The 21,979-nt window shown below is 46.3% G+C and overlaps 1 protein-coding gene across 2 annotated transcripts in view; it reads left to right on the forward strand.

Moving 5' to 3' along the window:
• Positions 1–21,979, forward strand: part of HSF5 (heat shock transcription factor 5) — a 38,582-nt gene that overhangs the window by 1,986 nt on the left and 14,617 nt on the right. For both annotated transcript variants that reach the window (XM_059717227.1, XM_059717228.1), the window contains exons 2-4: positions 1,429–1,803; positions 11,434–11,531; positions 14,398–14,928. In XM_059717227.1, coding sequence (XP_059573210.1) covers positions 1,429–1,803; positions 11,434–11,531; positions 14,398–14,928 — 1,004 coding nt within the window. The remainder of the gene's footprint in view (positions 1–1,428; positions 1,804–11,433; positions 11,532–14,397; positions 14,929–21,979) is intronic.

A 21,979-nucleotide genomic window follows, 5' to 3' on the forward strand; every position in this document is an offset into this window, starting at 1 on the left:
CTTAGCTGACTTTGAGGTTTCAGTCTTGATTTTGGTACTGTCTTATAGGCCTGTGCGAAGCAGCTAGTACCAGCTTTGGATTTAGATTCGGCTGGTTTGAGGGACAGTGATTCGATTTGGTGATTCGAATCACTGTCCTGATTCGATTCAGCCGAATCTGATTCGGAGATTCGGCAGCCAGGCCCATTCCCCTCCCTTCTCCCAGCCCAGCAATGGCTGCCCCAGCTCCTGGCACTTGTTTAAAAAAAACAAACTCCTGGTGCTCACTCGGTGCTGCCGGGCAGAAGGCGATTCATGCTGTATAGGGGGGCTCTGCATGAGACCCCCAATCCCCTCCCTCACTCTCCCAGCCCCCCCATAGGTACCCTGCCCAGGCCACCTCCGGCCCTTTAAGAAAAAAAATAATCACCCTGGGACTTACCACTCCTGCTGGCAGGGGGTGATCCCTGCTGCCCCCCACTGCCCCATACCACGTGAGGGGCCACTGCAGGAGGCTCCGAAGCCCCAAGGCCACTGCAGGAGTAGAGAGTCCCAGGGCTTTTCTCAGCTGCATTTTTTCTTAAAGGGCCAGAGCTGGCCTGGGCGGGGCACCCATGGGAGGGCGGAGAGGAGCAAGGGGAGGGTTTGGGGGGGCTTATGGAGAGCCCCCCCATGCAGTATGGGGCAGTGGGGAGCAACGGGGATCTCCCCCACCCGTTCCAGCAGCACCCGGTGAGCACAGGAGCTCTTTTTTTTTTTTTTTTTTTTTAAACTACTGAGCTGGGGGTCCCCCCATGGTCTGCACCCCTGCCCCTAGTATTTACCAGTCCAGTGTCAGATGTAGCTCCCTCCTGTAGCCACCGGGGGCTGTCCGAATCATCAAAGCTCTCCAAATCTTTTCCAAAAATTTGGAGAGCTTTGAATTGATTTGGACCTTTAAATTGGCCCCCTGATTCAATTTGGATTCAGAGATTGGGCACCAAATCAGGGTGAATCTCCTCTGGATCAAATCACCACCTGAAGCTTCGCACAGCCATACTGTCTTATATTACATTCTGCTTTTTTGCATACTGTATGGTTTACCAGATTGCATTTTCCAAATAATTCGGATTTGGTTTGCTGACTTAATGTGCAAACTAATATCTAACTCATTTACAAATTGTGATAGAGCTGTTTTTGTTAGTGGTAGACTTATTTTTACAAGGAATACTGCATGACAAACATTTTAGGGCCAGCCATTATGCTTTCTTCATAAAGTTGAATCTGGTTTATGCATGGATTAGGACTTTAGGACTGGAAGTGGCCCTCTAGGGTCATTGAATCTAGTCTCCTACTCTCATAGAAAACCCTGGCATGTAATCCCTTTAATTGAACAGAGTATTTTGATTCTTTCTTTCTTTAGAGTCTATTTCATAACCATTTAATTCTAGTAAGTTCTTCTTAATACAGGGCAGCTGACCATAGGACAATTTCATCGGTCTTTTCGGCGTGACAGTTTATCACCTTACTCATATGTATCTGCTTCATCCCACCACCCCAGCACTTTATCTTTAAAAGGCTTAGATCGGACTCCAATCCCTCCCAGAACATGGCAGAATTCCCTTGGGATGCTTCCAGGGCAGGTGGAGACTTCTTCAAATTTTTCAGAAAAAGGGGTTCCATTTTCTGTACTACAAAGGTTTCCAACAGAGGTTACATACACACTGCAACCCAATGCTACTTCTGTCCATATTCAGCAAGGGCCTCAGGCAATGGTGACTTCTTCTCAGAAATACAGCAGCTACACACCTTCACCACAGTACTCTCAAGCCTACTATCCAACAGGTGAGAAATAGTTCTAGTATTTACCTTTCAAAAAGTTACTTAACACATTTTTAGAACAGTGTACTTTAACATATATATACAGACCTTAAAAGGGAGAGAGAACCTCCCAGCAAAGCAGGTTTTTCATGCTTATTTCTTCCTCTCCCTGTTCAAAAGGCTATATGTCCCATCAACACTTGCTAGAAAGGGTACAGGATGGAGAATAGGAATACCACTTTGGGTGAAGAATTTGATCGGGCTTATCTTCCCCATATAAGAAAATGGAAATAATTCTGCTGACCTCCTTTTGAAATCTTAAGACAGAAAACATGAGTAGTGCTTTTTGTCTTTAGATCTCAAAGGAGGCAAGTAAAATTATTGGTATTATGCCAGTAGCTGAGTAGCTGACTTGTGGAGAACCTTGGGCAGATGTTCCCATGGCTTCAGGGAGTCCCTGTTTGCAGGTGTGCACCATGGAAGGGCATACATATTGCACTGCTGGGCCATACCCTGAGGGGGTTCTCCAATTTGCAGTTGACCCACAGGATTGGGCCTCAGGAGTGGCAGGGGCCTGACCCTGCAGAATACTGGGCAACTTCTGTGTTGCCTGGTGAAGCAGATCAGCTATACCTGGACATATCCTGGCACAGGTGATCCTGCTCCAAGGATGAAGTCTGTTTATAGCCCCAAATCATTTTCTATCAGATTGTTGTCTAGCTAATTGTTCCTTATTTAGTATTTGTGAAGATTATTCCTACCTAAGTGCAGTACTCTGTAACTTGTCCTTATTGCATTATATATATTTGCAGACTATGTGTCAAGATCATTTTGAATTCTAAACTTATCTTCCAGACAGCTTGCATTTCCCCTTAAGCTTTGCATAGTCTGCAAATTAAAGTATACTCTCTATTCCATCATCCACAGCTATATTGAAAATATTGACTAGTACCAGATCCAAAATGGATTCATCCAGCTTGACAGTGAATCAATGATTACTACTCTTTGAATATTGTTTTTTAGCTGGTTGTGTACCCATTTAGTTTTTTCAACATATTTCCTTGGCTTGCTGATAAGAATATCCAATAAGACCGTGTTAAAGACCTTACTGAAGTTGAGACATATCACATCTGCTACTTGTTCTCTATTCACAAAGCCTGTTATCGTGTCTTTGAAGAAAATTAGGTTGGTGCAACCAGGATGAAATCATGTGATCTTGTAAGTACTTATGGGATGTTCAGAAAGTTTCTATCCCAAGAAAGAAACACTGTTTTGCAGCCACTTCTTTGTTTTCTTCAGTGTAGCCTCCCTTAGCATCACTGCATTTGGTCAAAGTAGCTGCAATTTATATATGCACATTTAGACACGTGCTAAATGGCCAGGATCTCATCTGGTGCAATTCTCTCATCATGGAAACTCTTTCCACAAGGGCCTTTCTTCAGCTTTGGGAAAAATCAAATCTGTCATATTGACTAGATGGGAAAATTCAGAACCATATTTAATCACTGTGATTAGCACAACCTAGGATGTTTGGGGTAATACTATATCCTCAAGAAGCATTTCTTCTTGATTCAGCTTTGCACAGAGCTTGATTTGATGGATTCTTGCAAGTGCAGGAGTTCATTAGCATAGTACTTCTTTTTGACAGACTTGCTTGTTCACAGGTAGTAAGTTATGCTTACTAGGGATGCACTGATAAAGATGTTCTTGGCCACTACCGATTAGCTGATTATTAACCAACCATATCGGCCAATGCCAATTCAATACCTGATGTTTAATAATAATGCAAAGCATTTTGAATTACTAACATAAACCTTTTTTTGTTTGTTTTACATTTATAACCCCCCAAGTTTTAGTTCAAGCACCCCTATCACCACTTCTAAGCATGGGTATGCTGATACAGATGTGACGGCACTTAAATTAGAGTGGCTTTCAGAGCCACTGTAATTAAAGTGCTGCCCTCCCCTGCCCCTACTCCTGGAGCACATGTAAAAGTGCTGGTGCTGGTTGTAGCAGGTGGTGCCAGCCTAGCATTGCCTGTGACTGGCTGTGTGGAGCCTTTTAGCCCATGCTCTTCCATGTGATGCCCTTAAACTCTAGCCCAGGGGCCGCTGCTTAAGCCTGCCCAGTAGTGCTGAGGGGGAGGGTGTGAGCCTTCCTGGCTGCCCAGGTCTGGATGGTCTCTGAGCCAGGCTCCCCACTGTCCTCCCTCTGCCCAGGACAGGGCCATGGGGCCATTCTAGACCTGGAAAAACTGAGCCACTCCTTTCCCACAGTCATACCCTAGGTCCTGGTAGCTGGACTCCAGTGAGTGAAGGGCCCCTTCTGGAGCTGCTTCGGTCCCTGCCAGGCTCTGCCCCTGGCCCCTGGGGTGCGGACCTTTGGGCACTGCGGGTTGAGTTATGCTGGGCCTGGCCGGGCAGCTACATCCACCCCTCCCTGGCCCAGTTGCGTCTTTGTGGCATTCGGCACCTTTTACAGTGCCTGCCCTGGCCACAGTTTGCACTTTGTCAGCACCCAGGATATCACAGCAGCTGCTCCAGCTCTACTCCAGCCCAGCTCACCGGCGGGGATGGGGGTGTATCTGGGGTTACCCCAGCTCATGGAGGGAACCTAAGCGTCCAGGGCCCTGGCCAGAAGGCATAATTATTGGAAAACTTTATCAGCTACAGTGGCCAAAAATAAAAGCCGATAGCTGATAATATTTCCCTTTTATCAGTGCTGATCAGATAAGCAACTGATATATCAGTGGCAGGCAAGGTTCTTTGGGTAGACATGATATCTTTTATTAGACCAACTGAGCACAGGCTTAATGCTGTTTCGCTTAGCGCTATTTCACTATAACGCTCACTTTAAATTGATACCTGATTTCACTTAGCGCTCAGCGAGTTTTGTTATAATGCTCGTGGTCACCATCTTGGGTCATTAAAAACAATTGCAGTCACTATCTTGGGTCATCAAATACTTTTGGTTTCACTTAACGGTCAGTTTTTCAGCACCAATTAAGAGTGCTAAGCGGGGGTTGCCTGTAGTTGGGGAAAAAAAGTTCTTAGCAAGCTCTCAGGCCCAGTCACCCTTCATCAGACATAGGGAGACTCCCTATGTCTGATGAAGGGTGACTGCACCTGAAAGCTTGCTAAGAGCTTTTTTCCAACTACTCAGCTGGTCTAATAAAAGATATCACATCTACCCGAAAAACCTTGCCTGCCTATGTCCTTAGACCAACAACCAAAAACTAGCTACAACCAAAAACCTGATGTATCAGTGCACCTCTAATGTTTACCCATTCACATTCCCAAAAAGCAGCTTTATGAACTGGTGCTATCTTCTTCGATTTCTTGGGAGGTGGCAACTGTGTGCAGTCACTGCATGCTACGCTGTTTCAGGCTCACGATTAAAGTGCTGTGAACCCATCTTATCATAAGCCACAGTCCTGCTCCAGAATTTTTTGGAGTTTTCTTAAAAGCATCCTGGGAATAGTAGATCATGCTCTCTTCTGATTAGGGGCGCACTGATAAAGATTTTCTTGGCTGATACCAATAGCCGATTATTAACGAGGCATATCAGCGGATACGGATCTGATAGCTCATTTACAGGAATGCAGCCTGGCAGCTTGGAGAGCAGTGCCCTGTTGGTAAGTCTTTGGAGGGGAAGGGGCATGGGGGGGGCAGATCGAGGTCCCCACAGTGAGGGAGAGAGTGGGGCAGGGGCCAAGTGCTGCACAGCCAGGGTGATGAATAGGACCCCGGGCCAGGTGCGGGATGGAGCCATGGGCAGCTTGTCCAGGGGGTGTGGGAGGTTGGGAAGGTGGTGGGATGGCTCTCTGTTTCTGTGTGCAGTCCTGGGGGAGTCATGGGGGGCATGTGCCCTCTTGGATTTGTTTGTGGGGTGGAGGAGCCCTGTTGCAAACTCAGGGGCAGGGGCTATGCCAGCCTCTTCCTGGTGCCAGGGCTGGGCTCAGAGCTGGGGGGAGCAGGGCAGGCAGTGGTGGCATCAGTGCTAGGAAAGGGGGCTACAAGTAATTTTGGGGTGGCTATAGTCCCCCAAGCCAAACCCCCAGTGCTGCCCCTGCTCAGGGCACTCTGCTCTGCTGCCTTCTCCTCAGGAGCCCCCTGATGTGGGACAGGCAGGGAACACGTGGCTAGTGCAGGGCTCCTGAGAGGAAGGCAGGAGAGCAGAGTGTCCCAAGCAGAGACGGTGCTAGGAGGCGTCTTAGGGGGGCTATAGCCAGCCCATAATCCCCCTAGTCCCCCCTATCCAGCACTGCCACTGCCCACCCTGCTCCTGCCAGCCCAGCCCTGGCCCAGTCCCCTCACCGGGAAGAGTATGGCTTAGCCACTGCCCCCTAGGCCACAGCGGGCAGCATGCTTCCACCTCACACACAAATCTGGGGGGGAGGGGCATATGCCCCCCATGCCGCCTCTGGGGGTCTGCACAGCAGCAGGGAGCCGCCCTCCTCCTCACCCCCCTGCACCCCCAAGTTGCCTCTGGCTCCATCCCACTCTCAGCCCTGGGGTTGCATTCACTGCCCTAGCTGGGCAGTGCCTGCCCCACTCCCTCCCTCGCTGCAGGGGCTTTGATCTGTACTTCCTATAACCCCTTTCCTCCCCCATGCCCCTTCCCCCTCACAAACTTATCGGCAGGATGCTGCTCTCCAAGCTGCCAGACTGCATTCCTGGTCACATGCACGCTGTGGCTCTGAACATGCATACATCATTTATCAGTGACATTATCAGCTACACAGGCCAAAAAAGCCAATTACTGATAATGTTAATTTTCCTTTTTATTGGTGCCAATCCAATATGTGACCAATATATCGGTGCACCTCTACTTCTGATCACTGCTCATTGAGAACACTCCCCTTGCTTACACCTTTCACATGCCCAAGTCTTTATTGAGAATGGTATGCAGTGACTCAGTGCTGATGCCTAACATCCAAGACGATGTGCCAGATTTTTGATTTTGGCATTTATCACTATCTTACGAACTACATCTTACAGACTACATGTGGCCTCTGTGGGGTGTCCTGGCTTTGGCTTATCCTCGGGGCTATTTCTCTTTTGCTTTAATTCATCTTCTCGTTTATTTATTTTTACCTTATCATGTGAAGGGACTTCTTCCTGCAGTATTGCTACCATGTTCTTATGAAATTCCTTTGAGATTGAGTCTTGCTTATGGAGGTACTTGGTTACCATTCTGGTTTCATTCGTCTCCAATTTTTTAATTTTCAGTGACTGACTGACTTTGACACATGTTTGTACAAGTTCTGTACAGATTTAAAAAATGGCTGCTGAAAAATAAATGTATCAAAATATCAATTTGTTTGATTTGTGAAATTTCTTATATTCTAGATAGGTCAGGCTAGATACTTTCCAAAAAACCCAAGTAGAAATCTGTTACCTGGAAGCTGGTGACCCAGGTCCCTCTTTCTCAAGAAAGTTTTGAATCTGTATCTCCAATTTTCCAGCACAGTGCTCTAACCACCACACCATAGGAGATGTTAGCTGGCTCATTCTCTCATTTTTGAAGCTGGCCTCCTGAACAGCCAGGAGAGGGAGTTCTGGGACCAGGAGGAAGAGAACAAACCAGAGGGTATGTGCCTCTGTAAGATGGATGCTGTTTTGAAAGCGAGCAGGCCCTTGGGCAGAAACTTTTCACGGCTTCCATTCAAACAACTGGAGAAAGGATTGGATCATGTTTAATTTGTGGCATACTGGTTAAAGTGAGCAGGGTCTTAGGAAGTTGGAGATAAATGCATTCAAACCCCTTCTGGGCCAGGATTGTGCCTTGAATCTGCGTCTTCTGCTTTCTGGGTGAGTGCCCTAACTATTTAGCTGTTTGGCTGAAGATGGGGAGGTCCTTTTCCTTGTTTTTTTCCAGGTTGTTTGCTCAGGTACACGTATATTTACCTGAGAAGCGTGTGACCTACTGCACGTGCCATCCACACATGCACGCTTTTGTGTCAACACTACAGCAGTAACAATCACAAACTGTCTAAGTACTCAAAAATACCAATTACATGGTAGAAAATTGCTGTATGGACCCCCACTAAATGTGCAGGTAAAGGTGTGATGGAATCTAATGCTCAATTCACACAATTGTACCTCCTGCCATGCTAGGCCCTATGCTTGCTCTTCCCCCCCAATTTTTGGAATTTCACCTGTCTTCCATGAGTTCTCAGAGATCATCACTAATGGCTCTAAATTTACTTCAACAAATTCCCCAAGTATTGTAGATTGAATTTTATCAGGCCTTTCTAATTTTAAAATCTCTTTCTTGCCTAATAGTCTCTAACTGGTTTGTCCTTATTTGAATCTGAGTGCTTACTGTAACTGTATTGTCACCAATTACATTAGGCACGTGATCATAGTTAACCTTTTCAGTGAATACAAAAGCAAAATAAAAAAAAAAGACATTAAACACTCATGCCATCTAATCATTATTGGTTATCTTACCTTGTTGAGTTTTTTCAACCCTGAGTGCCTTCCTTCACCTGTAGAAGTGGTAAAACTGCTTCAAAGAAATACCAACTTTTCTCTGAAAAATATTGCCTGGTTAGGAGTAACTTAAAAGACAAACATCTTGCCCAGCCTGAAAACATGCCATTGTTCTATAAATTTAGCTCCTTTGTATAAAAGGATGTATAACTATACAACTATAACTATAACTATGTAAACTGGCAACTATAGGCCAGTCAGTCTCACCTCCATCCTTGGCAAAGTCTTTGAAAAAATTATCAAGGCTCACATTTGCGAGAGCCCGGCAGGACAAATCATACTGAGGGGAAACCAGCACGGGTTCGTAGCAGGCAGATCATGCCTGACTAATCTAGTCTCTTTTTATGATCAGGTTACAAAACGCCTGGACACAGGAGGAGGGGTGGATGTCGTATACTTAGACTTCAGGAAGGCCTTCGATACGGTATCCCACCCCATACTGGTGAACAAGTTAAGAGGCTGTCGCTTGGATGACTGCACAGTCTGGTGGGTGGCGAGTTGGCTAGAGGGTCGCACACAGAGAGTTGTGGTAGATGGGTCGGTTTCGACCTGGAAGGGTGTGGGCAGTGGGGTCCCGCAGGGCTCGGTCCTTGGACCGATACTCTTTAACGTCTTCATCAGTGACTTGGACAAGGGAGTGAAGAGTACTCTGTCCAAGTTTGCGGATGACACAAAACTGGGGAGAAGTGGACAAGCCGGAGGGCAGGAAACAGCTGCAAGCAGACCTGAATAGGTTGGACAAGTGGGCAGAAAACAACAGAATGCAGTTCAACAAGGAGAAATGCAAAGTGCTGCACCTAGGGAGGAAGAATGTCCAGCACACCTACTGCCTAGGAAATGACCTGCTGGGTGGCACGGAAGTGGAAAGGGATCTTGGAGTCCTAGTGGACTCCGAGATGAACATGAGTCGGCAGTGTTACGAAGCCATCAGAAAAGCTAACGGCACTTTATCGTGCATCAGCAGATGCATGACGAATAGATCCAAAGAGGTGATACTTCCCCTCTATCAGGCGCTGGTCAGACTGCAGTTGGAGTACTGCATGCAATTCTGGGCACTGCACTTCAAGAGGGATGTGGATAACCTGGAGAGGGTCCAGAGAAGGGCAGCTCATATGGTTAAGGGCCTGCAGACCAAGCCCTACGAGGAGAGACTAGAGAACCTGGACCTTTTCAGCCTCCGCAAGAGAAGGTTGAGAGGCGACCTTGTGGCTGCCTATAAGTTCATCACGGGAGCACAGAAGGGAATTAGTGAGGTTTTATTCACTAAGGCGCCCCCGGGGGTTACAAGAAATAATGGCCACAAGCTAGCAGAGAGCAGATTTAGACTGGACATTAGGAAGAACTTCTTCACAGTTCGAGTGGTCAAGGTCTAGAACGGGCTCCCGAGGGAGGTGGTGCTCTCCCCTACCCTGGGGGTCTTCAAGAGGAGGTTGGATATGCATCTAGCTGGGTTCATCTAGACCCAGCACTCTTTCCTGCCTACGCAGGGGGTCGGACTCGATGATCTATTGAGGTCCCTTCCGACCCTAACATCTATGAATCTATAAGAGACTACAGAAAATGTAAGCTACTGTTTACATCTCTGCTCCTTCACCAATGTGGAGTTGAGAGCTTTTGTTACCATCATTGAAATAGCTGACAGCTTTTTCAGGAAAAAAAACAACTTACTGCTCTTCTATAAGACACGGCTGTATGGTCCAACTTCTGAGTGGTTGGGAGCTGTACACCACACAGACCACATTCTGTGCAGGCCACCTGGGACTTTTCCAGCTGCATGAGTGGTGCTAGCAGGACAGGTTCCTGTGCCATTGCCACATGGGTAGTGCAGGCAGTACCCTCTTCCACAGCTTTACTGGCTACCTCAGGCCACGTGTTAACCGCTCGTATTTCAGATACAACCTGTGGGTCACCGATTGGACAGCCTTGCTGTAAAACATGTCATAGCTTGCTCCTCTCCCTTTTGGAGGAACCTAACTGATATACGATCTTAGGTGCTTATGAAATCTTTATCCCAGTGTTCTCCAAGTGCTTTTATCTTTTCCGTTATCCACTATTGTTTCTTCTGCACACTGTAAGGAGCTACTTTCTTAACAAATCCACTATTCTCTATTTCCTGTGATTGTAGAAAGAACACATATGGGATTAGATTATTTGTGCAATAGTATTTTAACCATATAATGTAGATGTAGCCTTCAAGGAGGAGGAAAAAGTTACACTTGGTTAGCCACAAATGAAGCATTTAGGACTGATCAGGAACCGTACTCATGGGTCCAGTTCCACTAAAAAACCTGACTATATAGATACACAGCTTCTTAATAAACAGACTTACTGCTTTGTGTACATTTATATCTGTTGATTTTCGAGATGAACCAAGATTTTACTGCTTAGTATCCTGGGAAAGCCAACAAAATTAAAATGTTAAGCTATATTCTGTTCTCTTTTACAGCAAATCCAGAGACATTTATCTAGTTCCAAATGGTTATGCTTGTGTAAACCCTTTGAAAGTAACTTGTATCTGAATAAAAAATATTGTTAGTGAAGAATAAGACGATCCAAAAATCCAGTTTGCCTTCTGGACCACACGTATCCCTGGTATAGACACTAGTGTAGTTTTACCACGGATGACTCTTGACCCTTGGCATGTGTAATGCTGGTTGTCTATAAATGATATTTACTTGTAAACTAAGCACATTTGATAGTCATTGAGAAACAGTAAAGTAGAATCCATTGTACCTCATTTGTAAATAATTTTTTCAGAGTAGAGCTATACTTCAGTACACTACTTATGTAGATTTATTTCTAATGCAATATTAATCTTAGGCTTCTTTCTTGGGCCAAACTTTAGCGTGTATTATGGGGTCTTCTAGTCAAATTACTCACTAAATAATATTAACACCAAAAGCAATGGATTCTGTAGATCTGAAATATACAGAATAAGCATTATTTGAGATGACAGATGTGATTCTTAAATCCCTTAGGGGAGTAATGCTGTATTTTTGGAAGAGAGGTTGCAGCACCAATATTGATCTGTCCAGTCAGGGTAGAAGGTAGGGTAGATATGAACTTTTATAAACTAATGTATATAGTCTGGGCAGGACCTAGAATCAGTACAAAGGTTCTAGAAATTTGATAACTTCTCTGGTTGGATTATTTTCAGCTGTATTACAGTGCTGCTCACCAACTACCCACATAGATCCTCTGAGTGGTTGCGCTAGTCCTACGGCTTCTACCTATACCCACTGCAACTATTTCCAGGTTAGTGCACTAAGCTAAAATAAAATACTGCTGTGTGGCTATGGGGAGGAGGGCTAAGGAATCCCAAAATGGATGTACTTGAGTTGGTGAAATTAACTTGACTATAAAAATGCCTGCAACAACAGCAGAATGTAAATATGAAGTTTTTCTTCCTAGTCCTCAAGTAAACATATCAAATGTTCCAGTTAATGACCTTCTTGCTCTGGATCAGGTAACCGCAATATAAAAGAATAGCTGACTTCTCCAGGGTTATCATTTTGTGAGAGCGACTCCTAGGGCATTGTCACGTTGCACTTTGAACTCCTCAAATGTTGTTCGGTGTTAGTGCTAGCTTGAGTTTGGAGCAGTCACACCTGAAGGCAGAGGTGGGCAAAATACGGCTTGCAGGCGAGGTCCGGCCTGTGGAGGGACTTTGTCCAGCCCCTGGCGGGTCCCTCATTCTCACCTGGCCCAGGCATCATCCAGCCTGTGGTGCATCCTGCCACCTCTGAGTGTGCAGTGGACTGCGGTGGCTCCACAGCTAGATTCCCTTTTTTTCGGTAACCCTGGCAGTGGCGGCTCCTTAGCCCCGGCCCCATGGAGACCAGCAAGGACCCATGTGGGCAGGGCCCAAGCCCCAGGCTGAGTGCACAGCCTCAGCCTTGGCCTGCCCTGTGTGGACTCGGGGGGCCTGGAGGTGGCAGCAGTAGCAGAGAGGAGCTGGAGGGCAGCCCCGGTGCAGGCTCTGGGTCACACTTTTTCCCCCTACTGCCACTCATCGTGGCCAGGGCAGGCGAGTCTGGAGCGTGTTCTGCAGGGACTCCAACATCCTGCATGGGATGGGCTGGGGCTAGGGGTGTGCACTCAGCTTGGGACCTGGGCCCTGGCCACGCAGGTCTTGGCAGGTGTCTATGGGGCTGGGGCTGGTGGCAACAGCAGTGGGAAGGAGCTGCTGCCTGCTCAGGGCCTCAAGCTGGTAGCAGCAGGCAGGGCCCATGTCCTGGGCTGGATTTGGAAGCATATGAAGCCCCAGGCAAACGTGGAGGATGCTTGCTGGTAGCAGGGTCACATACGGTTCTTGAATGACTCATGGATTTGGAATTGATTTGGCTTATTTGACATGAAAATTTTTCCAAAAAAAAACCAAAACAAAACATGGTTCTAGCCCAGTTTGCGATGGGGGTCGGGGTCCCTGCAGCATCTGCTCTGGACTCGCCTGTCCTGGCCATGATGACTGGGTGATGGTGGGAAAAAGTGGAACCCAGAGCCTGCACCAGGACTGCCCTGTGGCTCCTTTCTGCCGATTCTGCCACCACTGCCCACACCAGCTCATCCACTCCTATACCAGCTCCCTTCCCTGCCACAGCCCCCATCCCATGTACAGAGGTTTGGGGTACTGTTGCATGGAGTGGGGTGCCTGCCCAGCCCACAACAGCTCCCCAAAACTCCCTATGTGGCCTGTGAGCCCAGATAATGGCCTACCTGTATCTTAAAGCTCAAAATCTTCTCTGACTATTCCCAGTCAACTGTGATTTACCACTAGAGGGCTGGCAAGCAAGGCCTGGACTAGAAACTTTATAGCAGTGAGTTAGTTCTTACTAGAGAGCTGGTGACCCAGGATAGAGTGGGGAGGGGTGAGAGATGTATTGCGGGGGGAGGGGGCAGGAACATGAAGCTGGAAGGTAGAGAGTTAATGGAATGGTGGTGGGTAATGAAATGGAAGGTGGAAAGGAAATGTGGATGGGGGTGTGAAATGAAGGAATAGAGCCACTGAAGGATAAAATAAAAAGAAGTAGGAAAAAAAAAGAAGTAAATAAGGTCTCATGTTTCAGTAAACTGGGGTTGGGATTGGGATGTAGGGGGTGCTGGTCATACTTTTCAGGGTAGCTGGGAGCAGTGAGGGAAGGTGCTTTTGGGGGAGCTACTGCCACTGCCCCAGGACAGAAGCTCCAGGTCATGGGGCTTCATCTAGCCCCCTACCTAGTTTCAGGTGTTAATGTGTGGACAATCCAGAGATTAAGAGCTCCAGGAGCCACCTAAAATTAAAGTGTAAGGGCCTTGTTATAAACTAATTTTAGATGGTTCCTGAAGCTCTTAGCCCCTGGATTATCTACACATTAACACCTTGAAATTAGCTTTAAACGCACTTTAGGTGGCTTAAAGTTATGCCACTCCAGGGCAGGAGCTTTCAAATGCAAGATATTCTTCATCAGGTTTCATCTGTTAACGACTTTACTCTTTATGGCCCATTTTTTCAGGACTCATGCTCTGAGAAGAAGAATGTCTTGCTTTGAAAGCTTGTCTAGCTATCGCAACTATGTAGTTGGTCCAGTAAAAGATATCACCCTCAGAAATGATTGCCCCTCACTTAATTTCTGAACCATCATGGCTACAACATTACTCTTATACTACCGGAACATTGTAGTTTCAAATTCTCATCCTGGGAGTTGGAGGAGTGGGACACTGAGGTTCCTGTACTAGGTTGGAGACCTAAGATGGAACTGGAAGACCTATAGTGGAAAAGCCTCATTGTTTTCACCTCCTCTTGTTACAGCTGCTCTGGCAGTTAATTCACAGATATCCTCAGCACAATTAGAGCTGCTATTTTTAGAGCAGTTGCAAGTCTACATTTATATATTAGCATATAATTATTTTTATTGCCACCATTGGTCTTTGGTGCCAGCATTGCTCTGAGGAGCCAAAACAAGAAAGGAATCATGAGTATAGTAATGACTCAACTAAAGAAGGAAAAGATGGGAAGTGTCTGCTGTGCTCTGAGGTTCTCAGAGCCTGTGAGTCCTAAAAAAAAACGGCACTAAGAATTTTAAATATTCTACAGTGTTGGGTATATTATCCTTATTACAGTTCACTGTATTTGTTTCCACAGACTCCTCCAATGCAGTCGTCATATCCAGTTGAATTTTTGCCATCCAACTGGCCATGCAATATGTCTGATGAAAACAAGAAGACAGAAGTAAACTTAGAGGCTGTCTTTCAGATTGTAGATGAGATGCATTCTTCTCCCAAATTGGAGATGGTGAAGGTGGAACCTGTGGAGAACCAGTGTTCAATGCCACAGCCTAACAAAGGCCAACGGCTGCTAGCTACTCCTGAAAATAGCGATGTACCTTCCTCAAATCAGGCCAGTGAGCTGGAGCCTCTTACTCCTGTAGGTTCAGATATTACGTCATTTGTGGTGGGAACAGATCAAGCAATGGCCTGTTCTCTGCCACAGTCGCCTGAGTTTATTTACACTATACATGCCACTGAGTCTCTAGAGACTGCTGCTACACAAATGGTGCAGGAACCTGCAGCCACACAGGAAGCGCATGCAAAACTGAAAGAACAGCTGAGCCATGCTTCGACTCAGTCTTCAGTGGTGTTTGTTCGTGAGTCACTGCCATTCAATCTACAGCAGGTAAGCAGTGTAGAACTAAAAGAACACCATACAGCAGGGGTGTCAAATTCATCAGGTTACGCTGGCTGACTGGATGGCACAGGGTCAATTCATGTGCCAGATTGGGCTGCACACCAACCTCAGCATGCAAGGCCTGTCTGGTGCATCCCACCTCAACCGCATGCACCATGTGTAGTGCATGCCAGCCCTGGTTCCATACACTGCAGCCCATGTCCACCCTGCAAGGTGCATGCAGGGCCAATCCAGCACACAGCATGTAGCATGTGGGCTTACTCCAAGACCCATTAGCAGCACTGCAGGCTAGATGATTGGGTTCTGCAGGCCAGATCTTTGACAACCCTGCTATACAGTATATTTTGCTGTGATAACCACACTGTAGCAGGGCTTACAAATTCTTAATTGCATAAGTTAAGACTATTAAGAAAATAGAATTGAATAGATTTAAGTTTGTAGGTGTGGATTCTCAGCTAATGAAATCTGCATCACTCCATTGAGATCTAGCCTATTGTATATGTCTTGTATTATGTGAGAAAGCATGGGAATCTTGGGAAATATAGTTCAGCACAGAACATTAGCTTACAAAAAAGGATGAAGACATTAGTCCTCCAAACTAGCTTCCATGTAGCGATGTTTCATAACAGGGAAGTGCACTTGGCCTGATTATTATTTGCTTACCGTAGGCATGCAGCCAGCATGCTTTGTAAACTTTCCCTGACAGCTGCCACTGTAACTCCTCCCTGCTGTCCCCCCCACCCCCCTTGAATCATAGAAAATTAGGATTGAAAGGGACCTAAGGAGGTCAAAGTAGGACCATCCCCAACTAAATCATCCTAGCCGAGGCTTTGTCTAGCCAGGTCTTAAAAATCTCCCAGGAGGGAGAATCCACCACCACTCTGGGTAAGCTGTTCCAGTGTTTTCCTACCCTCCTACTGAGAAAATTCTTTCTAATATCCAATCTAAACTTCCCTTGCTGCAATTTGAGACTGTTGCTCCTTGTTCTGTCATCTGCCACCACTGAGAACAGTCTATCTCCATCCTTTTTCAACTTCCCCCTTCAGGTAGTTGACGGCTGCTATTAAATCCCCTCTGTCTTCTGTTCTCAAGACTAAGTAAGCCCAGTTCCCTCAGCCTTTTCTCATAAGTCATGTGCCCCAGCCCCTTAACTATTTATATTGCCCTCTGCTAGATTCTCTCCAATTTGTCCATATCCTTTCTGTAGTGGGAGCCCCAAAACTGAACACAGTACTCCAGATCTGGCCTCACCAGTGCTGAATAGAGAGGAATAATCACTTCCCTTGACCTGCTAGCAGCACACCTACCAATACAGCCCAGTATGCCATTAGCCTTGGCAACAAGGGCACACTGTTGGCTCATACTCAGCTTATTGTCTACTGTAATCCCTAGGTTCTTTTCTATAGAGCCACTGCCTGGCCAGTCAGCCCCCAGCTTGTGCTGGTGGATGGGATTGTTCCACCCTAAGTGCAGAACTTTGCACTTGTCCTTGTTGAACCTTGTGAGATTTCTTTTGGCCCAATCCTCCAATTTGTCTAGGTCACTCTGAATCCTAGCCCTACCCTTCAGCCTCTCTATTACTCCCTGAATCTTGCTATGATCTGCATACTTGCTGAGGGTGCATTCTGTGCCAACTTCCAGGTCGTTGATGAAAATATTGAACAAAAATGGCCCCAGGACTGACCCCTGAGGCACTCCACTTGATTCCAGCTGCCAACTAGACATCAAGCCATTGATTAGTACCCTCACGCCCAATGCTTCAGCCAGTACACACCCCCCCCCTTTGTTGTGTAATTTGCTAACAGGGTGCCCGAATCCTAGCCTTATTTATGATTTATATTTGGTCAAAAGTGCATTGTACCTTATGAACACTCGGACTGTTGTGCATTATACTATAACAGAACCAGAGCTCTTATATAGTCAAGGTTAAGAGCTTCCATCTCCTTCAAGTCCCAAACTGGAAAAATGAAACTGGAGATAGGGCTGTTGAGAGTCTCAGGGGAAAGGAACGAGGCTGATGTCATGGTGGGGGTCTGCTATAGACCACCAGACCAGGAGGAAGTGGTGGATGAGGCTTTCTTCAAACAGCTAACAGAAGTTTCCCAATCACAGGCCCTGGTTCTCATGGGGGACTTCATTCTCCCTGACATCTGCTGGGAGGGCAATACAGCAGTGTGCAGGCAATCTAGGACATTTTTGGAGAATATTGGGGATAACTTCTTTGTGCAAGTGCTGGAGTGGCCAACTAGGGGTTGCGCTTTTCTTGACCTGCTGCTCATAAGCAGGAAATAATTGGTGGGGGATGTAGAAGTGGATGGCAGCTTGGGCAGCAGTGACCATGAGATAAGAGTTTAGGATCCTGAGGAAAGGAAGGATGAAGAGCAGCAGAGTAAGGACCCTGGACTTTAGAAAAGCAGACTTCAACTCACTCAGGGAATTCATGGGCAGGATCCCCTGGGAAGCCAGTCTGAAGGGGAGAGGAATCCAGGAGAGCTGGTACACTTCAAAGAAGCCTTACTGAGAGTGCAGGAACAAACCATCCCAGAAGACCAGCTTGGCTTGGCAGGGAACTCTTCAGTAAACTAAATCACAAAAAGGAAGCTTGTAAGAAGTGGAAATGTGGACAAATAACTAGGGAAGAATATATGAGCATTGCTTGGGCATGCAGGGATAAAGTCAAGAAGGCCAAAGCACAATTGGAGTTGCAGTTAGCAAGGGATGTGAAGGGTAACAAGAAGGGTTTCTACTAGTATGTTGTTAGCAAAAGGAGGATCAGGGAAAGTGTGGGTCCCTTACTGAACGGGGGAAGGCAACCTTGTGACAGAGGATGCAGAAAAGGCTGAAGTTACACACACACACACACACACACACACACACACACACACACTTTCACAGTGTTCAATGCCTTTTTTTGCCTCAGTCTTCACAGGCAAGGTCAGCTCCCTGACTACTGCACTGGGCAGGACAGTTTTGGGAGGAGGTGAACAGCCCTCAGTGGTGAAAGAACAAGTTTGGGACTGCTTAGAAAAGCTGGATGTGTACAAGACCATGAGGCTGGATGGGGTGCACCCGAGGGTGCTGAGGGAGTTGGCTGATGTGATTGCAGAGCCATTGGCCATCGTTGAAAACTCATGGTGATCAGGAGAGGTCCCAGATGATTGGAAAAGGGCAAACATAGTGCCTATATTTAAGAAAGGGAAAAAGGAGGATCCATGGAACTACAGACCAGTTAGCCTCACCTCAGTCCCTGGAAAAATCTGGAGCAGATCCTCAAGGAATCTATTTCTAAGCATCTGGAGGAGAAGAAGGTGATCAGGAACAGTCAGCATGGATTCATCGGGGACAAGTCATGCCTGACCAACCTGATTGCCTTCTATGTTGAGATGACTGGCTCTGTGGATGCAGGAAGACTGGTGGGTGTGGTGTACCTTGATTTTAGCAAGGCTTTTGATATGGTCTCCCACAACATTCTCGCAGACAAGCTAAGGAAATACAGGCTGGATGAATAGACAGTAAGGTGGATAGAAAACTGGCTGGAGCATCGGGCTCAGAGAGAAGTAATCAATGGCTCATTGTCTAGCTGGCAGCCATTATCAAGTAGAGTGCCCAAGGGGTTGGTCCTGGGGCTGGTTTTGTTCAATGTCTTCATCGATGACTTGGAAGATGGCTTGGAGTGAACCCTCAGCAAGTTTGCAGATGATACCATGCTGGAGGGAGTAGTAGATAGGCTGAAGGGTAGAGCTAGGATTCAGAGTGATTTAGACAAATTGGAGGATTGGGCCAAAAGAAATCTCATGAGGTTCTACAGGAACAAGTGCAAAGTCCTGCACTTAAGACGGAACAGTCCCATCCACCAGTACAGGCTGGGGGGTGGACTGGCTAGGCAGCAGTTCTGCAGAAAAGAACCTGGGGGTTACAGTGGACAATAAGCTGAATATGAGCCAACAGTGTGCCCTTGTTGCCAAGAAGGCTACTGGGCTATATTGGTAGTTGCATTTCCAGTAGGTCAAGGGAAGTGATTATTCCTCTCTATTCAGCACTGGTGAGGTCACATCTCAAGTACTATGTTCAGTTTTGGGCACCCCACTGCAGAAAGGATGTGGACAAATTAGAGTCCAGTGGAGGGCAACAAAATGGTGAGGGGGCTAGGGGACATGACTTACTTGGAAAGACTGAAGGAACTGGGCTGCTTTGAGTCTAGATAAGAGGAGACTTAAAAGCAGCTGTCAACTATGTGGAGGGGGCTGGGGTTCAAAAGATGAAGGAGCTAGACTGTTCTCAGTGGTAGCAGATGACAGAACAAGAAGCAATGGTCTCAAGTTGCAGCAAGGGAAGTTTAGGTTAGACAGGAAGAATTTTCTCACTTGCAGGGTAGTAAAACACTGGAACAGGTTACCCAGACAGGTGGTGGAAGTTCCATCCTAGGAGGTTTTCAAAACCAGGCTAGACAAAGCTTTGGCTGGGATGATCTAATTGGGGATGGTCCTGCTCTGAGCAGGGGATAGATTTAGATGACCTCCTAAGGTCCCTTTCAACCCTAAATTTCCATGAATAAGGAGTTTAAAAAAAAGGTTTTAGTGTTCAGAACTTACGGTCATTAAAACCAGTCCCTCAAAACGACAGCCTTTCTTAAGGTTAATACATTTTATTGCAGTTTTTTTTTTTATGCACACCGGATCAAAGCAGTGCTCTTATAAGACGGAAACATGAGTTCCCTGGGCACAACTAGCAGTGATACATACATACGCCACTGCTGGGGAGGTTGGGGCTAGCACCTGGGTTGGCCCCAGAACCCTTACCTGGGGTCCTGGGGGCCTTCCAGGTCTCCAGCAGCAGTAATCTGGGCATGTAGATCTTGGCCAGCAGCCAGTGTGTGGCTCTGACTGGCCACACTCCAGTCTCAGACAGCACAGTCTGCTGCCAACATGTGCCACTGTGCCTTTTCTGGCACTGCATTTTTGACACTGGGGGATCCCAGAGTCAAAAGTCCCACTGTGCTGCAAATTAACCATGGTGAATACTGGTGTGCGTGGTTTGCAGCGTGACAGACCAGTCTGCCATGCCGCAAACTGCACATGCATGCTTGCCTGGACGTGCCTATAATGCTCAAAATTATCTCAGTTGCTTGATACTTACCTAGTGTAGTGCATGGCACCAACTATCCCTTTCAGGAGCAAACATGTTAAAAATTATTTTTCAAATAGAACTGGGATCTCCACATAGGCAGTAGCCAAAATACTTTCCACCCTGTCAGTTTGTATATAATCTGGGCAGCTCAAGGAGGCTATGTTGCAGCCGTTGAACCAGTTATTAGTTCAAATCTGAAGTTGGCCAGAAAGAGTGGGTAAGTATCTTACTACAAATTCGTCTCAATCAAAGATTTTTATTTTGGGAAAGTAGAAGCTGAGTAAAATCTGAACTAGGATCTAAAGAACCTTGTCATTCTGTGGGGTGCTAAACTCTTCTTGGCACATAGAGACATTTTTATAATTGTGGTAGGGCTGGGCTTTCTCCCTGTACCCAGTATGAGCTAGCCTCCAGAAAAGCTCTGCTCATCTGTGTGAAGAATGGAGAGCAGGCATGGTAAAATAATTTTGCCAGTCATGCAGTGCTGAGAAAGTGAGAATAGCCATGTTTGAGGCATATCATAGAGCCTTTAGCACTGGCACTAGGGAAGAGAGATGGGAGGAACTACAGCAATTAATGTAGCAGTTTACTGGCGTACCTGAGAGCTGCTGTTTGAGGCTTCATTAATACATGGGAAATTCTCACTCAGCTGAACTGATCGTACTGAGATGAATGGCCACTTCACATGGCTCTGAGAATGTTTTTCAAGTGTAAAGGTCAACTCACCTAACTGCTGTAAAATCCTCATTCTTTCTTGGATTTCTTTGAGACTTGATTCAGGGGAGAGGGGAGTATCCAAATATGGGGTTATTTGAGCCAGGAGTTTCAAGACACAGTCCTTCCAAAATCAGCATTTTTAAGATTGACAGAGGCTGCATCTACACAAGACACTGACTGCACAGTTGTTATTGTGCAGTCATTTAGTACTTGTTGATACAAGTACTAAACAAGTACTTGTATCAACAAGTACTAAATGACTGCGAGTAACGAGTTACTCTGCAGTAGCATCATCAAATGGCTTTTAGGTGACACCGATTGTGCAGTAGCTCATTACTATTGTGCAGTAGTGTTGCATCATGCTTCGTGCTATGTGACTCTACTGCACAATAGTAACGAGCTAACTGCACAGTCAGCATCTCATGTAGATGCAGCCAGATTCAGTGAGCTCTTTCTATGTTTTATATTCCTACTAAGGAACCAAACCCAGGATCAGAAAAGGAGTCATAGTTTTTTCACATTTACTTCATTGAGTGTCCGGTGCCTACTAGCCTTTTGGGAAAGTCAAATTGAACACAGTAATTCGACAAAGATTTAAACTGTATAAATAGATATGCACCGAACGCTCAGGATCAAGGGCTCTCTGCCTCTTTGGTTCTGTCTCAGCCCCTGTCCCTGTTTACTTCCATGTGGAAGTCATGATCTGTGAGAGGCTATGCCATTATGAGTGGATCCCAGCCCTTCTCTCTGCTGTTTCATGCACAAAACTCTATGCAATATAAAAGGTAGTCCACTTGGACTGTAGAAACTGGATCCTTATTTCAGTGCACTATATTCAGTGCTCCTGTTTTGCAGCCATGTGGCGCATTATACTCAGTATTACTGTCTACTTCCCTTAGAACATGAAGCTTCCTGGAAGCTTATTGATGTCACTCTCCAAATTACCCCTCCTACAACTCCTGTTCCAACCTGCAGGGACTCTCTGAATGTTCAGGATCTGGAGAGAATAAGCCCTCTCCTGGTATGGTCTGAACTCAACTCCCTACTCCCAATGTGAACTGGGATTTGGGGGCCTAAATTTACGTCTATGACAATTAGGCAACACAAAGTTAAGGTACCTATATGTGGTGGAGGAATTGACTACAGATAGAGGGGCCTCACATGAAAGAGGTGCTGATTAATTGGGCCGGGAAGA

Source organism: Alligator mississippiensis, chromosome 14 (genome assembly GCF_030867095.1).
Source record: "Alligator mississippiensis isolate rAllMis1 chromosome 14, rAllMis1, whole genome shotgun sequence".
Lineage (NCBI taxonomy): Eukaryota > Metazoa > Chordata > Crocodylia > Alligatoridae > Alligator > Alligator mississippiensis.